This window comes from Rattus norvegicus, chromosome Y, assembly GCF_021556685.1.
Source record: "Rattus norvegicus strain SHRSP/BbbUtx chromosome Y, alternate assembly SHRSP_T2T, whole genome shotgun sequence".
In the NCBI taxonomy this organism is placed as follows: domain Eukaryota; kingdom Metazoa; phylum Chordata; class Mammalia; order Rodentia; family Muridae; genus Rattus; species Rattus norvegicus.
Window position 1 is genome coordinate 9,708,980 of NC_141555.1, and position 15,093 is coordinate 9,724,072.

At 41.8% G+C, this 15,093-nt stretch overlaps 1 protein-coding gene across 1 annotated transcript; it reads left to right on the plus strand.

Annotated features, from left to right (window-relative positions):
* The first annotated feature begins 13,888 nt into the window (after positions 1–13,888).
* Positions 13,889–14,748, plus strand: LOC147997957 (Y-linked testis-specific protein 1-like). The gene is given in 1 exon segment (XM_087601369.1): positions 13,889–14,748. A coding segment is annotated over 1 exon segment (744 nt). The 5' UTR covers positions 13,889–14,004.
* The last annotated feature ends 345 nt before the right edge of the window (positions 14,749–15,093 follow it).

A 15,093-nucleotide genomic window follows, 5' to 3' on the forward strand; every position in this document is an offset into this window, starting at 1 on the left:
TGAGCTAGGTCCATCAAGTGATGGGATTAGGACCCAGGGCTGGTGGTTGTCTTCCCCAGTTTGTCCTTCAAATATATCTTGCCACCAACCTATTACAGCTGTGGTTCACAACCTGTGTGTGGGTCACGATCCCTTTGACAAACTTCAGTCTCCAATATGATTACCTACTATGATTCATAACAGTAGCAAAAATACAATAATGAAGAAACAACAAGAATAATTTTGTCATCAAGGGATGTAACAACATTGGAAATGTGTTAAAGGGTGGCAGCATTAGGAAGGTAGATCACTTACTTATAGTCCAAGAAAGAGAGTGTAGCTATGGGACAAATAAACAAAATACAGGATTTCCAACATGCCAGTAACATGGGATAAAATGCAAGCTGGGGAGATAGTTTTTTGGGAAGCAGAACCTGTTGTGAAATTATCAGCACCTGCATGACAGCCCATAACCCATGATTGGAAGGATAATGACAGGAGACATGGAGGGTCCCATGGTCCCAGCCACATATATAGCAGAGGATGTCATTGTCTGGCATCAATAGGAGGAGAATACGTTGGTCCTTTGAAGGTTCATTTTCCCAGTGTTGGGGAATGACAGGGAGTTGAGGTGGGAGTGGGTGGAAGGAAGAACACCCTCATAATAGCAATGAGGGCTGCTGAAAATAAGTATACAAAAATAGACTCTAAGATAGCTACATGTGATACTCTCCTTGATTGTATTGTCAATGACATGAGGTTTTGTTTCTTACAAAGAGAATAGATCATCAAGAGTCTATGCTGACCATGGACACACCAGGTCTGTTTGAAGGTCCATGACCTCTCCAGGCTCTGTGGATGGAGCCAAGAGAACCCTACTGGGCTCAGTGAAGCACTGACTCTAATTCACATGGCCCTGATATGAAGAGGGAGCATATTGATTCTTCTTGTTGTTGCTATGACAAAATACAAAGGAAAAACTTAACTAAGAAAGGAGTGCTTGTTGACAGGAGTCTGATATGGATGTCTCCTGAGAGGCTCTGCCAGAGCCTTACTGATACAGATGAGGATGCTCACAGCTAATCATTATTAGACTGAGCACCTGGACCCCAATGGAAGAGGAGTTAAAGAATGGACTGGAGGAGTTGAAGGGGGTTGCCACCCCATTGGAAGAGCAACAACATCAACCAACCAGACCCTCACACCCCAGAGCTCCCAGAGACTAATCCACAAACTGAAGAGTACACATGGAGGGTCCCATGGCTCCAGCCACATATATAGCAGAGGATGGCATCGTCTGTCATCAATAGGAGGAGAAGTCCTTGTTCCTCTGAAGGCTCATTTCCCCAATGTTGGGGAATGCCAGTGTGTTGAGATGGGAGTGGGTGGGAAGAAAAGCATCATCATTGAAGCAGGGAGAGAGAGAATGGGAGAGAGGGGATCCAGGAAAGGGGATAACATTTGAAATTTAAATACATAAAATTCCAATAAAAAAGAGACAGGAAGTGTTTATTTTGACCCATTGTTTTAGCTGGTACCATCCATCATGATTGGGAAAGCATAGCAACTCGAGTGTGATGGTCACATTGCAGACCTGGAGGGTGTTCAGCTTTCTTTCTTTCGTTCTTTCTTTGTTTACTTGTTTTAAATTCCATATATAGGTGTTTCCCTTGCTTTTATGTATCTGTATAAAAGATACATATACAGAAGCCCCAAGAAACTTCAGGAAAAAAAGAAGGTATAGCTGTCAATAAGAAATGGGAGCCCACAGGGCTCAAGTCGGTTTCCTCAAGACCACATGTGTATTCATCAAGACAAGAGACAGGAGCAGGGCACAAAACTCAACAAGAGTAATCAATGCTGGTGAGGCACCATGTTGGTGCCAGGGTCTGAACTCAGGTCCTCTGCAAGAGCAGTAACTGTTCTCAACTACCAAGCCACCTCTCCAGTCACACACAATCATTGTTTATACAAACCCCCAAACACAGCACCACTTGATGTGTGTAAACACGAATACTAGACTTGCGGTGTGATTTATTTGTTTGAATGTTCATTCAGTGTGATACAAACACTCTTGTATTCATAAATTTTGGCATAGCCATTTTCACTTGGAGGTTCTCTCCATTCTCAGCTTTCATGTTTACATACATCTTCAAAAGAGGAACTACCCTGACAGCCAACCCCTGCCTCCCCGCCAATTGTAGCTATGCCTGCCTTTCTTCACTAAGTTAAACACCACCTCAGACTCTACTCTTTCATTTTGTTCAGTGTAGTAGACTCTCCAAAACCATAAAATGGAATCCCAGATGCAGAGGGAAGAAGTTTTGCTGTTTGTTACTTTGTTTGCTTTTAGTTGCTTTTTTCCCACTTCCACTGGTTTGAACTTGTGACCCATTCAGTGGCAGGTACTTAATTCAGCCAGCATGTTGAGAAGGGCTGTGGGTGGTATGTGATAAAAGGAAAATTGCTGGAGAGAACTCACTGGGATTTTAACAATAAATACAAAGTGTTTATTGACTTGATTTTTCAGTTACACAAACTGCTGGACGGCACTGACTCCAAATAAAACTTCACAGCTGACAATTTGCTTGACGGAAAAAAAAGCTTTAAAGACAAAATTGATCCAAAATAAGCCCTAAGTGGTAATGATTGACCCTTTATAAAGAGAAACAGTAATTTAAAAAAGAAAGATGATTTTTATTTTTTTGTTTAACATTTCATATACTTATATAATGAGTTTTAGTCTTTTCCTTTCTGTATTTCCCTTCCCAATTCCCCTCCCTCAACCCCCTCCCACATTCTCCCATCCCATCCTTCAGTTTCCCCTTGCTTCCTCCCTCATCCTTCTCCATCATCCCCTCTGTCAACCCCTTCTCTCACTCCATTCCATTTCCAATTGTCACCGATATTTTGAATAAGTCCCCCCTCCTATTTCATGTCTCTTTTCTGCGTGTAATCCCTACATTTATTTAATTACATAAATACAGAGGAATTCGACAAAACAACTTATCTATGGGGACAGGAATGAAGAAGGGATGAAGTAGAAATTTCTGGTTTTTTTGGAGATTCAATTGTGTCATGGATGTTGTTCAGAAAACTGTCTTAGAAGAGGATGTTTTGCTGAGAACAAATACATGGTGTTTTTGGTAGCTGCCTGGTAAAAGGGCTTGTGATGTTGAGAAAGGATAGGAGTATAATCCTGGACAATAGTTGGCAACACCATGGCATTGTCTTGCCTTGCCACTCTTCGCTGATGCTCAATGGACTTTGATGAAACTGGTCTTCATTGACCATGCTGTGGCATTGTTTCACCTTTCATTCTTCAATGACCATTGTTTGTCATGGCTTTGTAGAGAGAAAAGCACCAGAGAACTTCTTGTGGTGACATTGCGGTGGCTTCTTGCTGCCTCCTCAAACCCAGGCCAATTGGAAGAGCTCAGCAATTTCTTCTGGGTTGAACTGTCCTTGGTGATTTGTGAATGGTGTTTGCAAGTAGATCGACCTACCTCTGCTGATTCATGTCAACTGAACTGATATCCTGATGATGAAGGTTTAAATTGCCCCAGAGAACTGTTTGTAAGCAGGTCCACATCGTCCTTTGTTTGCCCTATTATCCTTTCCTTTCCACTACCTCTGGTGGGTGGAGGGCTAAAAGAAGGTTAAGGGGTTTAAGATCTCTTACTAAAGTAGGTCTTGAAAAATCTACGCCTGTAGGATAGAACTCCTCCTCCAATAAATTTTGATTGCCAAGGGAGGGGAGGGTGTTTATGGCCTCTCCCATCTGTAATGAAGTGTTGAGGGCCCTAGTCTTGTGCCCATGACCATAGCCGCAATACGTTTAAGAGTTCAATGCTAAGGTCCAATCTTATAGATATCCTTCTGCTGTCCACTTCACCATCTTCTGTTTCATATATTCCTTCCACCCACTCTTTCATGATGTTCTCTGAGCTGTGGAGGAGAAGACTTTGATGTGCTATTTCCACCTGAACAGTTCAACACCACTGATTCCTAGCACTTTATCCAGATGTACTTCTCTGCCCATGGTAGTTATAGGCTTCTTCTCTGATGAGAGCTGAGTGCAACGCTGATCTGTAGATACAAATATGGATGTTTGGAAGGAAGTTCGACAATGTATTTAGCATTAGGTTCTTTCATAGGGCCTATATCACCCTAACCATAGTTTCTTGACGAGTTTACAGAACCTGGTGTGTATTCCCTCGTGTGTAATATGCCTCGTATCAAATTGGAAAGCCACTGGTTACTCCCATGACTGTGATGCCACTAACACATTAGGGGCGCATCTTGCCTGTCATTTTAGCTTGAATGGTTCACCCCCGAGTAAGGTTGTAGATGATTTTCTCCCCTAGAATCCTACATAACACTTTCTTGAACAATGAAGGCTATCCATTATAGAGGATGCTTCCACCTCAACTTCACATTGACACTTCTGTGACCTGTGACCAAAAGGATTCTGTGTCCTCAGAAATAGGGTCTTACCATCAAGTTCTGGTGGGCTACGAGGAAGAATGTCAACAACCTCTAAAGTTGTGAGGGGTTTTGTGATCTCGCTGGTCAGCAACTTTCAGGAAGACATCCCACATCTGGCACCGTGATTTTTGCTTAATTTTGGTTTTCTGTTGCTCTGATGAATACACTCACCAAAGCCAACCAGGGAAGGGAAATCTTTATTTCATCTTATCTGTTCCAGCCCATCATCAAGGAAAACCAAGACAGAATTGTGAAACAGAAACTACAGAGACTTCTCACTGGCTTGCTTCTAAGCTCACATTCAACTACCTTTACAGAATCCAGACCCATCTGTATAGGGCGGTGCTGCCCACAGTAGATCAGGCACTCCAACATCAGATAATAGTCAAGGAAATGCCATCTAGACATAGTCAAGGTCAATCTGATGGAGGAATCTCCTCAACCGAGGTTCTTTCTTCCTAGACTAGCCATCAATGACTAGACTAGAAATCAATGAAAATAAAAAAAGAAAAGAAATCAATAGCTTCAGGGGGAGCATGGCGTTTCCATGGAGGGTGCCTCCATTTGAACTCAACAGTTGATCTTGTAGATATATTCTGTAACACAACGTTTTATAAGCCCTCTCACCAAACCCTGTTCTAACCTAATCACCTAAGGGAGATGGAGTAGAAAGTATATTTTAAAAAAAATAATTGGAGAAGAAAGAAATGCTTCTTGGAAATAACACAAGAAAGGAAGCATTTCTGCATCCTAGATGCTTTCCTTGAATCATCTGTGCAAAGATAATGAAAACCGTTATGTTCCAGGTACAATAATGTCCAATGTTACAAATCATATAAATAATACTGCTTATCATTCATAAAACACATTGGCACTAATCGTTTTGATGTGTTTTTCTACCTCACTCCTAATGTAGATCTGATGAACTGGAATTGTTTGCCTGCTCATTTACACATGAGGGAAGTGAGGTTTAAACGTCGAGACAATTTCACAATACTCAAATGTAATACATGGAAGAGTAAGACAGCTGCAGTTTCTCTGGCTTCATGGCATGGCCTTGTGAGAAATGCAAGTCAGGGTACCTTGGCAGGGAATTCCAAAGATCCGTACATGGCAGCTGAAAGTTGTCTTGGATGCAAGACTGGGAGTAAGGCTCAAGTCAGCCAAGCCCCAGCTCAGGTTTACTTTAATACAACAGCTGAATAGGTTAGAGTGCGAGGAGACTAAACTAAACATCTGGGAGTCCTCAGCAGATTGTATAGATCCAGGGCTGACAGTTCATAATTATATTGGTCTTTGTGGGGGTGGAAAGGAACACTTATTTAGATCCCCACCTCCTACTTTGTGCTACTGCAGTGGAGGTAATGCCTTCAGTCCAAGGTTTTTTGTTTTGTTCCTCTGTGCGTGTGTGTCTGTGTGTGTGTGTCTCTGTGTGTGTGTACATGCATGCACGTGCAGTGTATAATGTAGGAACTAATCCATTTCTCTTCTACCTTATTCATTGAAGCATCATTTCTCAGCCAAACCCAGAGTTCACTAATATGACTAGTCTTGACAGCTATCTTGCCCTGGGGATCTGCCTTATCTCTACCTCCCTGGACTCGGATTCTATGTGAGCCACAAAGCCTACCCATCATTTACTAGAGACCTGTGAGCCATCTCATTAACTGCTAAGGTTCAATTCCCAGTGTTGGACCCATCTCCTTTACTTTTGTTTTCTTATTTTTTTTTGTCTTGGTCATAATATCAGAACCAGGTTCAGGTATGACTGGCTCACTCAAACACTCACTCAAATCCCTCCACACAAATGTGTCCTAATAAGGAGGAGGACCCTGATGACTCTCTGTTCTGTAAAGTCTTACCTTAACAGATGAGTTAAAGGATGGGATTATTCTAGTAGGTGATTGTGGATGCTGTTGTTGATGTTGAGGGAGGCTGGCAAATGAGGGGCCACAGCTGTGTCACTTATAATAACAGATACAAAGCTGAGTGTGGTAGTGCTTACCTATATTCTCAATACTCGCAAAGATCACAAGTTCAAATCCAGCCTAGGCTACATAGTAAGTCCAAAGGAAGCCTTGGCTACAATGTAAATCCAAGGCCAGCCTGGGCTACAGAGTAAGTCCATGGTCAGCCTGGGCTACATAGTAAGTCCAAAGCCAACCTGGGTTACATTGAAAGTCCGAGGTCTGCTTGGCCTACTTACATGATGCCTCTCCAAACAGCAACAGTTTTTTTTTCTTTTTTGGTTTCTGTCTCTTTTATTTCCTCTACACTGATACCAGTGCTGTAGTTTGGGATTGTGGAGGAGAACTTTCGTCATGTCTGATGGTGCATGATCTCCCGAGAAGAATGGCAAACCAAACAGTGCTGCAAACAAGTCTGTTTCAATTGTTGAAGAAAAATATGACAAATGGGAAGTGCTGTCTGAAGAAATGTCTCTAAGATGGGACAACGTCTCGGGAGACTGGGCTTGGATCTTGTGCTAGTTTCCTCATGATAAAAACAATGATGTCCTCAACCACAGTCTTTGTTGGGGATACAATGCTGTGGTTCCATTTCAACACTGCATAATCTCCATATGGGATCCCTGGAAATCTTTTCTGATATTAAACAGGTTATAGGAGAGACAAGTTGAGTATAAACACTGTCATTAAAAAGGGTTTAAACAATGAATTTTTTTTTTAAATTTATGTCTGTGGTACCAGTTTCAGTGTTGTGCATTAACTCTAAAACACGGAACTTTCTTTTTTTTTTTTAATCACCAAACAGAATGGACCTTATATTTTTCTATCTAGGTCTAATTGAGACGATGAAATACCATTCTTTGCTTTAAAAACGAAAACTAATTGTGTTTCATTGTCTTTTTTTGTTAATTTCTTTCTTTTAGTGTTTTGGGGTTCATTTTAACAATTTTTTTCATTGAATTAATTATTTTCTTATTTTCCAGTGTAGATAAAAATTTAGGTTGCTGGTTTGTGTTTCTAATCTAAGAATTGGTGTTGTAGAGAAAGTTTCCTCTTAGCACCTTCATAGTTATATCTCACACATTTTGATAGTATGTTTCCTATCTTCTTTTTTTCTTACTGTTACATAGTTGCATAATTTCTTGACATATGTATTAATTGTGAATGTGTAATTTAATGTTTCTGGACTGTGAGAGTCCTGTTGTCTCTCATTGAAGATTTCTATTTTAGGTTTGTTGTATTAGCAGAACACATCCCGAGGGGCTGGAGATGCAGCTCAGTGGACAGAGTGCTCACTTGGCTCTCACACAGCTCTGGGCTCAACCTACAGTACCTCATAAGCCTGGTGTGGTGGTACATGCCCATAGTCCCATTACCAGGAGGACAACCAGGAGTTCAAAATCATCCTTGGGTGCACAGTGTGTTTGAAGACAGCCTGGGCTACATGAAACCTGTATAAACAAATATCTCCCACAGGACATCTTTTCTTAGGCATTTGCCACATTTTGTTCTGTGGTTTCTGAGTGTCTGATAAGTCCAAGTGTACTTGAATGAAAAGAACAACCTGGTGCGACTAGGGACTGTCAGTCAGAGACATTGGCTGGTGAAGCCATCTCATCCTAGCTGGTTTTCTGCTTGCTTCTGTTGCTGATGGGCTGATGTGTGTCCACAGTTTTACTCATAATCGCCCTGCTTACTTTTTAGCTGTACCCATTCTTGCTTCCTGCTGAGGCTGTGATGGAGTAGTGACACATAGAATTGGGGTCTCCTTCCAGCCCACTTATTCTCTCAAGAATAAGTTCTTTCTCTGTAGAAACAGTTTCTCTGTTGTCTAGATTATCAGAAATAAATATAACACTCTTTTCTGTTATATTTTGACACTGGGTTTCATTATGTGGGTAGGGCTGGCCTGAAACTCACTGTATAAACCAGATAGCCATTGAACTCACAGAGATCAGCTTGCTTCTGAGTGCTGGCATTAAAGGGACATACCTGACTCCTTCTTTTTTTAATTTATTTTTTAAATTTATCTCTATGGGGTATGTGTGTGTGTGTGTGTGTGCGTGCGTGCGTGTGTGTGTGTGTGTGTGTGTGTGTGTGTGTGTGTGTGTGTGTTTTGACCAAAGAGTCCATCAGATCCTCTGAACCCTGTTCGTCTGTAAGAGCAACCAGTGTTCCTAAGCAGTGACCCATATCCCCTTCTGCCTGTTTTGGAAGTTTCTCATTGACGACGCTTGAATCCTGGCTTTAAAATCCTTGCTGACAATTCTGAAAATGGTTTTCTCTTGGTGCCACCACAAGGGAACTAGTTTTTCTCCTCTGCTTTTCATTTAGGGGGATGGCCATGGTGTAACGTGAATTCCATTTTGACATCATTTGTCTAAGATATCAGCAGTCCTGACACTGTGGGTACAGTGGCTGTTTATCCTTCATAAATTTTTGGTGGTGTTTTGGTTTTTCTGGATTTGCCTGATGGAATAAAAGGGATTATACCTCCAGTTCATACCAACAGGCATATTTAAGAGGGGTCAGGAAGAGTGGTTCTCAACCTTCCTAACATAACCTTTTAATACTGCTCCACCAACTGTAAAATTATTTCATTGCTACTTCATAACTTTAATTTTGCTATAGTTATGAATTGTTATGTAAATATCTGGAATACAGGATATATATGATATGTGATTCCTGTGCAAGGGCAATTTGAGCTCCCAAAGGCATCTCAATCCAAGGATTAAGGACCACTGATCTGGATTAGTGGGATCCCGTTATCAACGTAGATGTGTTGTCCAGTGTTCCTGGGGAGAAGGCTCCATCTCTTTAAGGCAAAGGATCTTCCAATATCAGGCTTTTCCCTGGGTCCCTCTGTAATAGTGGACATATCTTGATGGTTACTGATGTGTCAACTGACTCCAGGCAGTTTTCTTTTACATCCTCAAAGATGAGGATGCTAAAAAGTGTTCTGCTAGACAAAAGCAGTGGCTGAAGCTATCCCTAGTGATCTTTCCCCTTACCTAATGGCTCCTTGTCCACACAAGGCCAACAGTAGATGTCTGAGTCCCTTCTAAGCTGCACCTTTCCAATCTACACTCTTCCTCTTTGCTGTTTCTTTCATGAAGAGCACACACTAACCCTGAACCCATCTTGTCTTCAGTCAGCACTAACAACTTAGTCCTCTCTGCCAGCTATGCTTTCCCATATGACCCAGCTGCTCACAATTCTGAGGCATGTTCATGCTTCTATGGACAAACAGAATGGCACCGATTGGCTAGTTTATAATGACACAGATTCTGTACGATTCTGATTCAGAAGCCTGTAAATCCAAGATGAAGAGACCATCAGCAGAGGAAGGAGTTCTTTTGGGATGTTGTCAAAACAGAAGGGATCCAGTGGGCTAGGAATAAAAGAGAGGGAGCAAAACGCCCTTTCATAACTTAACCTTTTTCCACAATAGCATCATTAATGGATCTATTTGTAGGTCGCATTCCTCTTGACCTAATCAATTCTTCACAACTAAATTCCCACTGGAATTTAATCTGCAGAAAATTACTTTTGGGCGATCACATTCAAACCAGAGATGATGGTGAATATTTGGAAATCTATAGTTGAGGTGGGCATTATTCTTCCCACGTGGTGTATCCTTAAGATCTCTAACTACCTCCTTCCCCACGGTAGCCTCACTAAATGACGTGAATTCCAGGTTATTAATGAGATACAGACACCAAAGCTCATTGCGATATCCTGTCACCAGTATCAAGCTTGAAACAGCAAGAGCCACCTGTGGGAAGGAAAATATGAATAAACTTTATGGTATCTCTAAAGTATAAACCCCCAATTTAATCAAAACTTTGTTTTAGACTCAGCTCTATTATATCAATGTTCTTTAAATGTACAAGTCAGTGGGCTTGCTTGTGACTCCTACAGGTTTATACTGTACATTAGCCATCTTCATCCTCACAACTCACCTCCATTTCCACCTGCACACACACACAAACGCCCACACACACACACACTCACACACACACACACACACACACACACACAACCTACTGCTCCCCTTCCTCTTCCTAAATGCCCCCTTTCACATAATATCCCTTATTAAAATATAAATTTCACAATCGTCTGTTTGAGTCTGGCTTGTTTCACTTAACATATTGTATTTTACAAATACATCCGTTTTCTGAGAACAAAACCCTTTGCTCTTACACATAGATGAAAATCATATCAATGTATATCACATTTTTAAGCCATTCATCCAGTGATCAACAGCTAAGGTTATTCCAATGACTTGTCTATTGCACACAGTGTGGCAATCAGAATGGATGTGCAGGGGTCCTGGTTAGGTTTTATTGTCAGTTTGACTCAACCTGGAAAGAAGAAGCCTCAGCTGATGAATTGCCTCCATCAGATTGTCCTTTGGCCACATTTGTAAGGATTTTTTTTTTTGTTGGTTGATGTGGAAGGATCTAGCCCACTATGGGTAGTGTCATCCCCTATGAAGGTGGCCCTGGGTTGTATGAGAAGGAGAGAAATCTGCGTAAGTCATGCATCTCAGCATTCAGCATTCAGCATTTCCAAGTTGTTTCTGCTTCCTTTACTGCCTCTAGAGTCCTGCCTGAGTTCCTGCTCCAACTTTGCTCAGTAACAGACTGGTACCTAGAAGCCTAGAGTGAGAAAACTTTCCTCCTCAAGTTGATGGCTATGATGAGTTTATTCTTCTTGTTGCCTACTTATTCTTCCCTTTTTTGAAAGTTGTCTCTGTTTACTGTTCTTAGAAAGATGATATCACATGTTTTCTCATGGGCTCTCTGTCTCTCACTGTGTCTCTCTGTGTCTCTGTCTCTCTCTGTATTTGTATGTTTGAATGTGTATATGTGTATGTTTGTGTGTGTTTTTGTGTGTGCATGTGTGTGTGTTTGTGTGTATGTATGTGTGTGTTTGTGTGTTTGTGTTTGTATGAGTGTTTCTGTGTGTATGTGCGTGTGCGTGTGCGTGTGTGTGTGTGTGTGTGCTTTCCAGGCTTAAAAAAAATCCCCAAGACTGTAAATCTCAGCAGGTGCCTAGAGAAGGAATATGAAGGGGAGAAAAGGTGGAAAATTCATGTCCTTTGAGTTAACCACACATTGAGGTCAGCCATGTAATGGACCAACAGTCACATAATGGCAGAGGAGTCATAAGAGCAGAGAGACAGTAAAACTCAAAGTGTGAAGGAAAATGTGGTTAAAACTAAGATAGAAGGGAGGAAAAGAAGACGGTGCACTTAGAAAAGTGTACAGATTTTAAAAAGCTGCCATACGTTGTTAAGCTCTAAGTACACTTAAAAAATTATAATGTTAAAGTGGAAGGGAATTATTGGGAAGAGGGAATGGATGGTCAGAGTGTAGTGGGGACAGGGGAGGGTTCTTAAAAGAATCCTTTTGAAGATCTGAAGAACTATGTGACACAAACAATTAAAGTGCCCTCTAATTTACAGGTAAATTCCATACTTACCTGCATCCAGTATTCTGTCTACCCATATTTCAAAAACAAAATTACCTCATCTATTTCATCCTGTTTTACTGCATTTGATCTAATAAATTCCTTGTAACCAGAAGTGCTGGTAAATTTTAAAGACATTTAAAATATGAATGGTCGATATCGGGTTTGTCATCAGTTTATCCCGACTTTGGAAGCAGGTCTAGGAGCTAATTTTTCCTCACTCTTTTCAAAGAATCCATAATTCATGATTGCCATTGACTTCAAGACAAGGTATTTAATCCTGTCAAATTCCAGCTTTTTTTGAATAAAAATGGCCCTCCTCTAATTGTGGGTTTTGATAAAGCTAATTTTGGTGTGCTATCAAGTGGGCTGCTTCGGAGAGAGAACCTAGCAATATTTCGGATACGGAGAATGACTTAAAGATATCCAAAGAAAAGATAAGAGCTGGGAAAATAACCACCAAGGATTTTGGTGACTTAGAAACCAAAGACTTTTTCAGAAAAAAAATGCATGAAAAGAGCTACTTGGGCAGAATGTGAGTCGAGTCATCAGAATATTTGGGTGGGAACTTCATTTTGGGTCTCCAGGGGGCTACATGAAAAGCTAAAACCTAGATGCTGGAAGTTTCTAAGCGTAACTAGGGAAGGAACTGGCCCGAGAGGGCATCTATGACATAAGCAGACCCTGGATGATTTCACAGAGGGAAGGGCGGAGGTTGCCATCTCTTCCACTTGGAGGCGCTAGACTGCCTTGAAGGTGGGTTCACAATCTTCGCAGCGGTGTGTGAAAGCCAGTTCAGCTCCTGAACCCCACAACTGTTCAAAAGCCTTTTGGTGCCTGACCGGTTTCCGAAGACAGAATCTGGACGACTAGGACAATTTCTTTCGGTAAATACGTTTATGAAGATAACTGGGACCCTTGTAGCCCAGAAAGCTTATAGTATTCCCTCATACAGCAAGTAACCTTATGTTCTAATGTCTTCCACCTTTGAGAGGTAGGCGGATGGTCTAGGCTGGTCAGTCTCTGGAGTTTATTATACTGTGCTAACAATATCTAACTCATAATTCTACTAAAATACCAAAGCTCCTCTCTGTGCCTGTGCATTTTAGGAGGTAATATGTTTTTGTTTTTTTGTTTTTTTTTTGTTGTTGTTGTTGTTTTTTTTTTTTTTTTTGTTTTTTTTTGTTTCCTTTCAGAGCTGAGGACCGAACCCAGGGCCTTGTGCTTGTTAGGCACCTGCTCTACCACTGAGTTAAATCCCAACCCCAGGAGATATTATTTCTAAATGGCTGTTGTTGCTTACACAAAAGACTCTTGTTGCGGTCGAAAATGCAACAGCATAGCGGAAGAAACCTGGGGCTGGGCCAGGATGCACAGTACAGAAAGCCAGTGGACTGGTGTGCTTTGTCTCTTGGCAGATATTGTGGATGTTGCCACATAGCTCATAGTTAGAGGGTAGAAGAGGGGTGTGGCCATCCTTCTGGCTCCTTTGCTATCCGTTCTCTGTTCTGCTTGATTAAATTGGGGACAGGAATACTTAACCCACACTGACCTAGTCATTGAAGGAGATGTTCCTCAGCAGAGTCAAAGTGCCTCGGGCTGAAGAAATGTGTCTGAATATGTTATTCTGAGCTGTAGAGAACCATTTTTTCATTTTCCTTTGAACTTTAGATTTTGATTTTTGAGACAGGGTTTTTCTTTGGGTAGCTTTGCCTATCATGGACCTAATTCTGTAGACCAGGCTGGCCTTGATCTCACAGAGGTCTGCCTCCCTCTGCTTCTTGATTGCTGGAATTAAAGGTGTGCTCCACCATTGCCCAGCACTCCTATAAACTTCTGATTATGACAGAATTATATTCAGATGCTCATACCTGTTTTCCATCGACTTCCTCACCTGCAACAAAGTTCTCTTAGACAAGAGCCTTGATCCAGCACCCTCCACCACATCACCCTCATTGTTCTTGCAGGCACTCATATGACAGAGGCAACAGCATTGTGTCTGGTGTAAGCAGGTGAGCTCTTCAAACCCAGGCCATGGGCAAGTATGAAGCCTTAACACAGAACAATAGCCAAAAGACAGTGGACCAGGAGTGTCATGGCCTACCACACTATGTCTACAGCCAAGAAGAAGAGGATGTCTCTGAGGAGTCTGAGCACACCATACTTCCAAATGCGGAGGAGGAGGAGGCCTTCTTCCCAGGCCCTGGGGAACATTGTGGACTGCAGAATTTCTCACGGATGGAAGGAAGGTGATGAGCCCATCACCCAATGGAAGGCCATCATTCTAGATCAACTGGCAACTAATCCCTCTCTCTATCTGGTCATGTATGATGGAATTGATTGAGTCTACAGACTGGCACTTCACAGCGATGAGAGGATTTTAAAGCTTAAGGTCTTGACTCCCAAAGTAGTGTTTCCTCAAGTGAAAGACGCCCATCTCACAAGTGCCATGGTTGGCCGAGGTGTGGAGCATAAATTTTAGGGCAAACATGGCTCTAAGGACAACTGGAGGGGGGTGGTCCTAGCCCAGGTGCCAATCATGAAGGGCTGGTTTTACATCACATACGAGAAAGATCCAGTCCTATACATCTACCAGCTCCTGGATGATTACACAGAAGGTAACCTCCGTATCATTCCAGAGATTACTCCAGCAGAGGTGAAGTCAGACGTTTACAGCGACATCATAACAGGTCAATGTGTGCAGTTCACCAGAAGCGATGGGTCCAAAAAGATCGGCAAAGTCATTTATCAAGTTCTAGCCAAGCCTTCCGTGTACTTCATCAAGTTTGATGGCGACGTCCACATGTGTGTCTATAATCTGATGGAAAAGATCTGTTAAGGTGAAATTCACAAAGTGAGGGGGACATAGATGGGTAATTTATAGGATTGGAAGGAAAATGTTTGTTTTTCTGTGTCTCAGATACCCAAGGGCCTTTGACAACCCCAGTATCTTTTCCAGTGGAATTTGTTTTTACTCTAAAAATTAAAATGTGTGATGTGACGTGTTGTGTGTGAACACTTTGGTGGAGGAGACCGGCTCTGTTGGATGGAACATTGAGAGGAAGCCGGAAAGGTCAAGGCTGTGAAGAGTAAGTCTAATGTCACATAGGATAAAAGAAACAGGACTGAGCTGGTCTGGTCTTTAGGGAGAGAAAAGAACTGGAGATGAGGCTTAGAGGAGCAG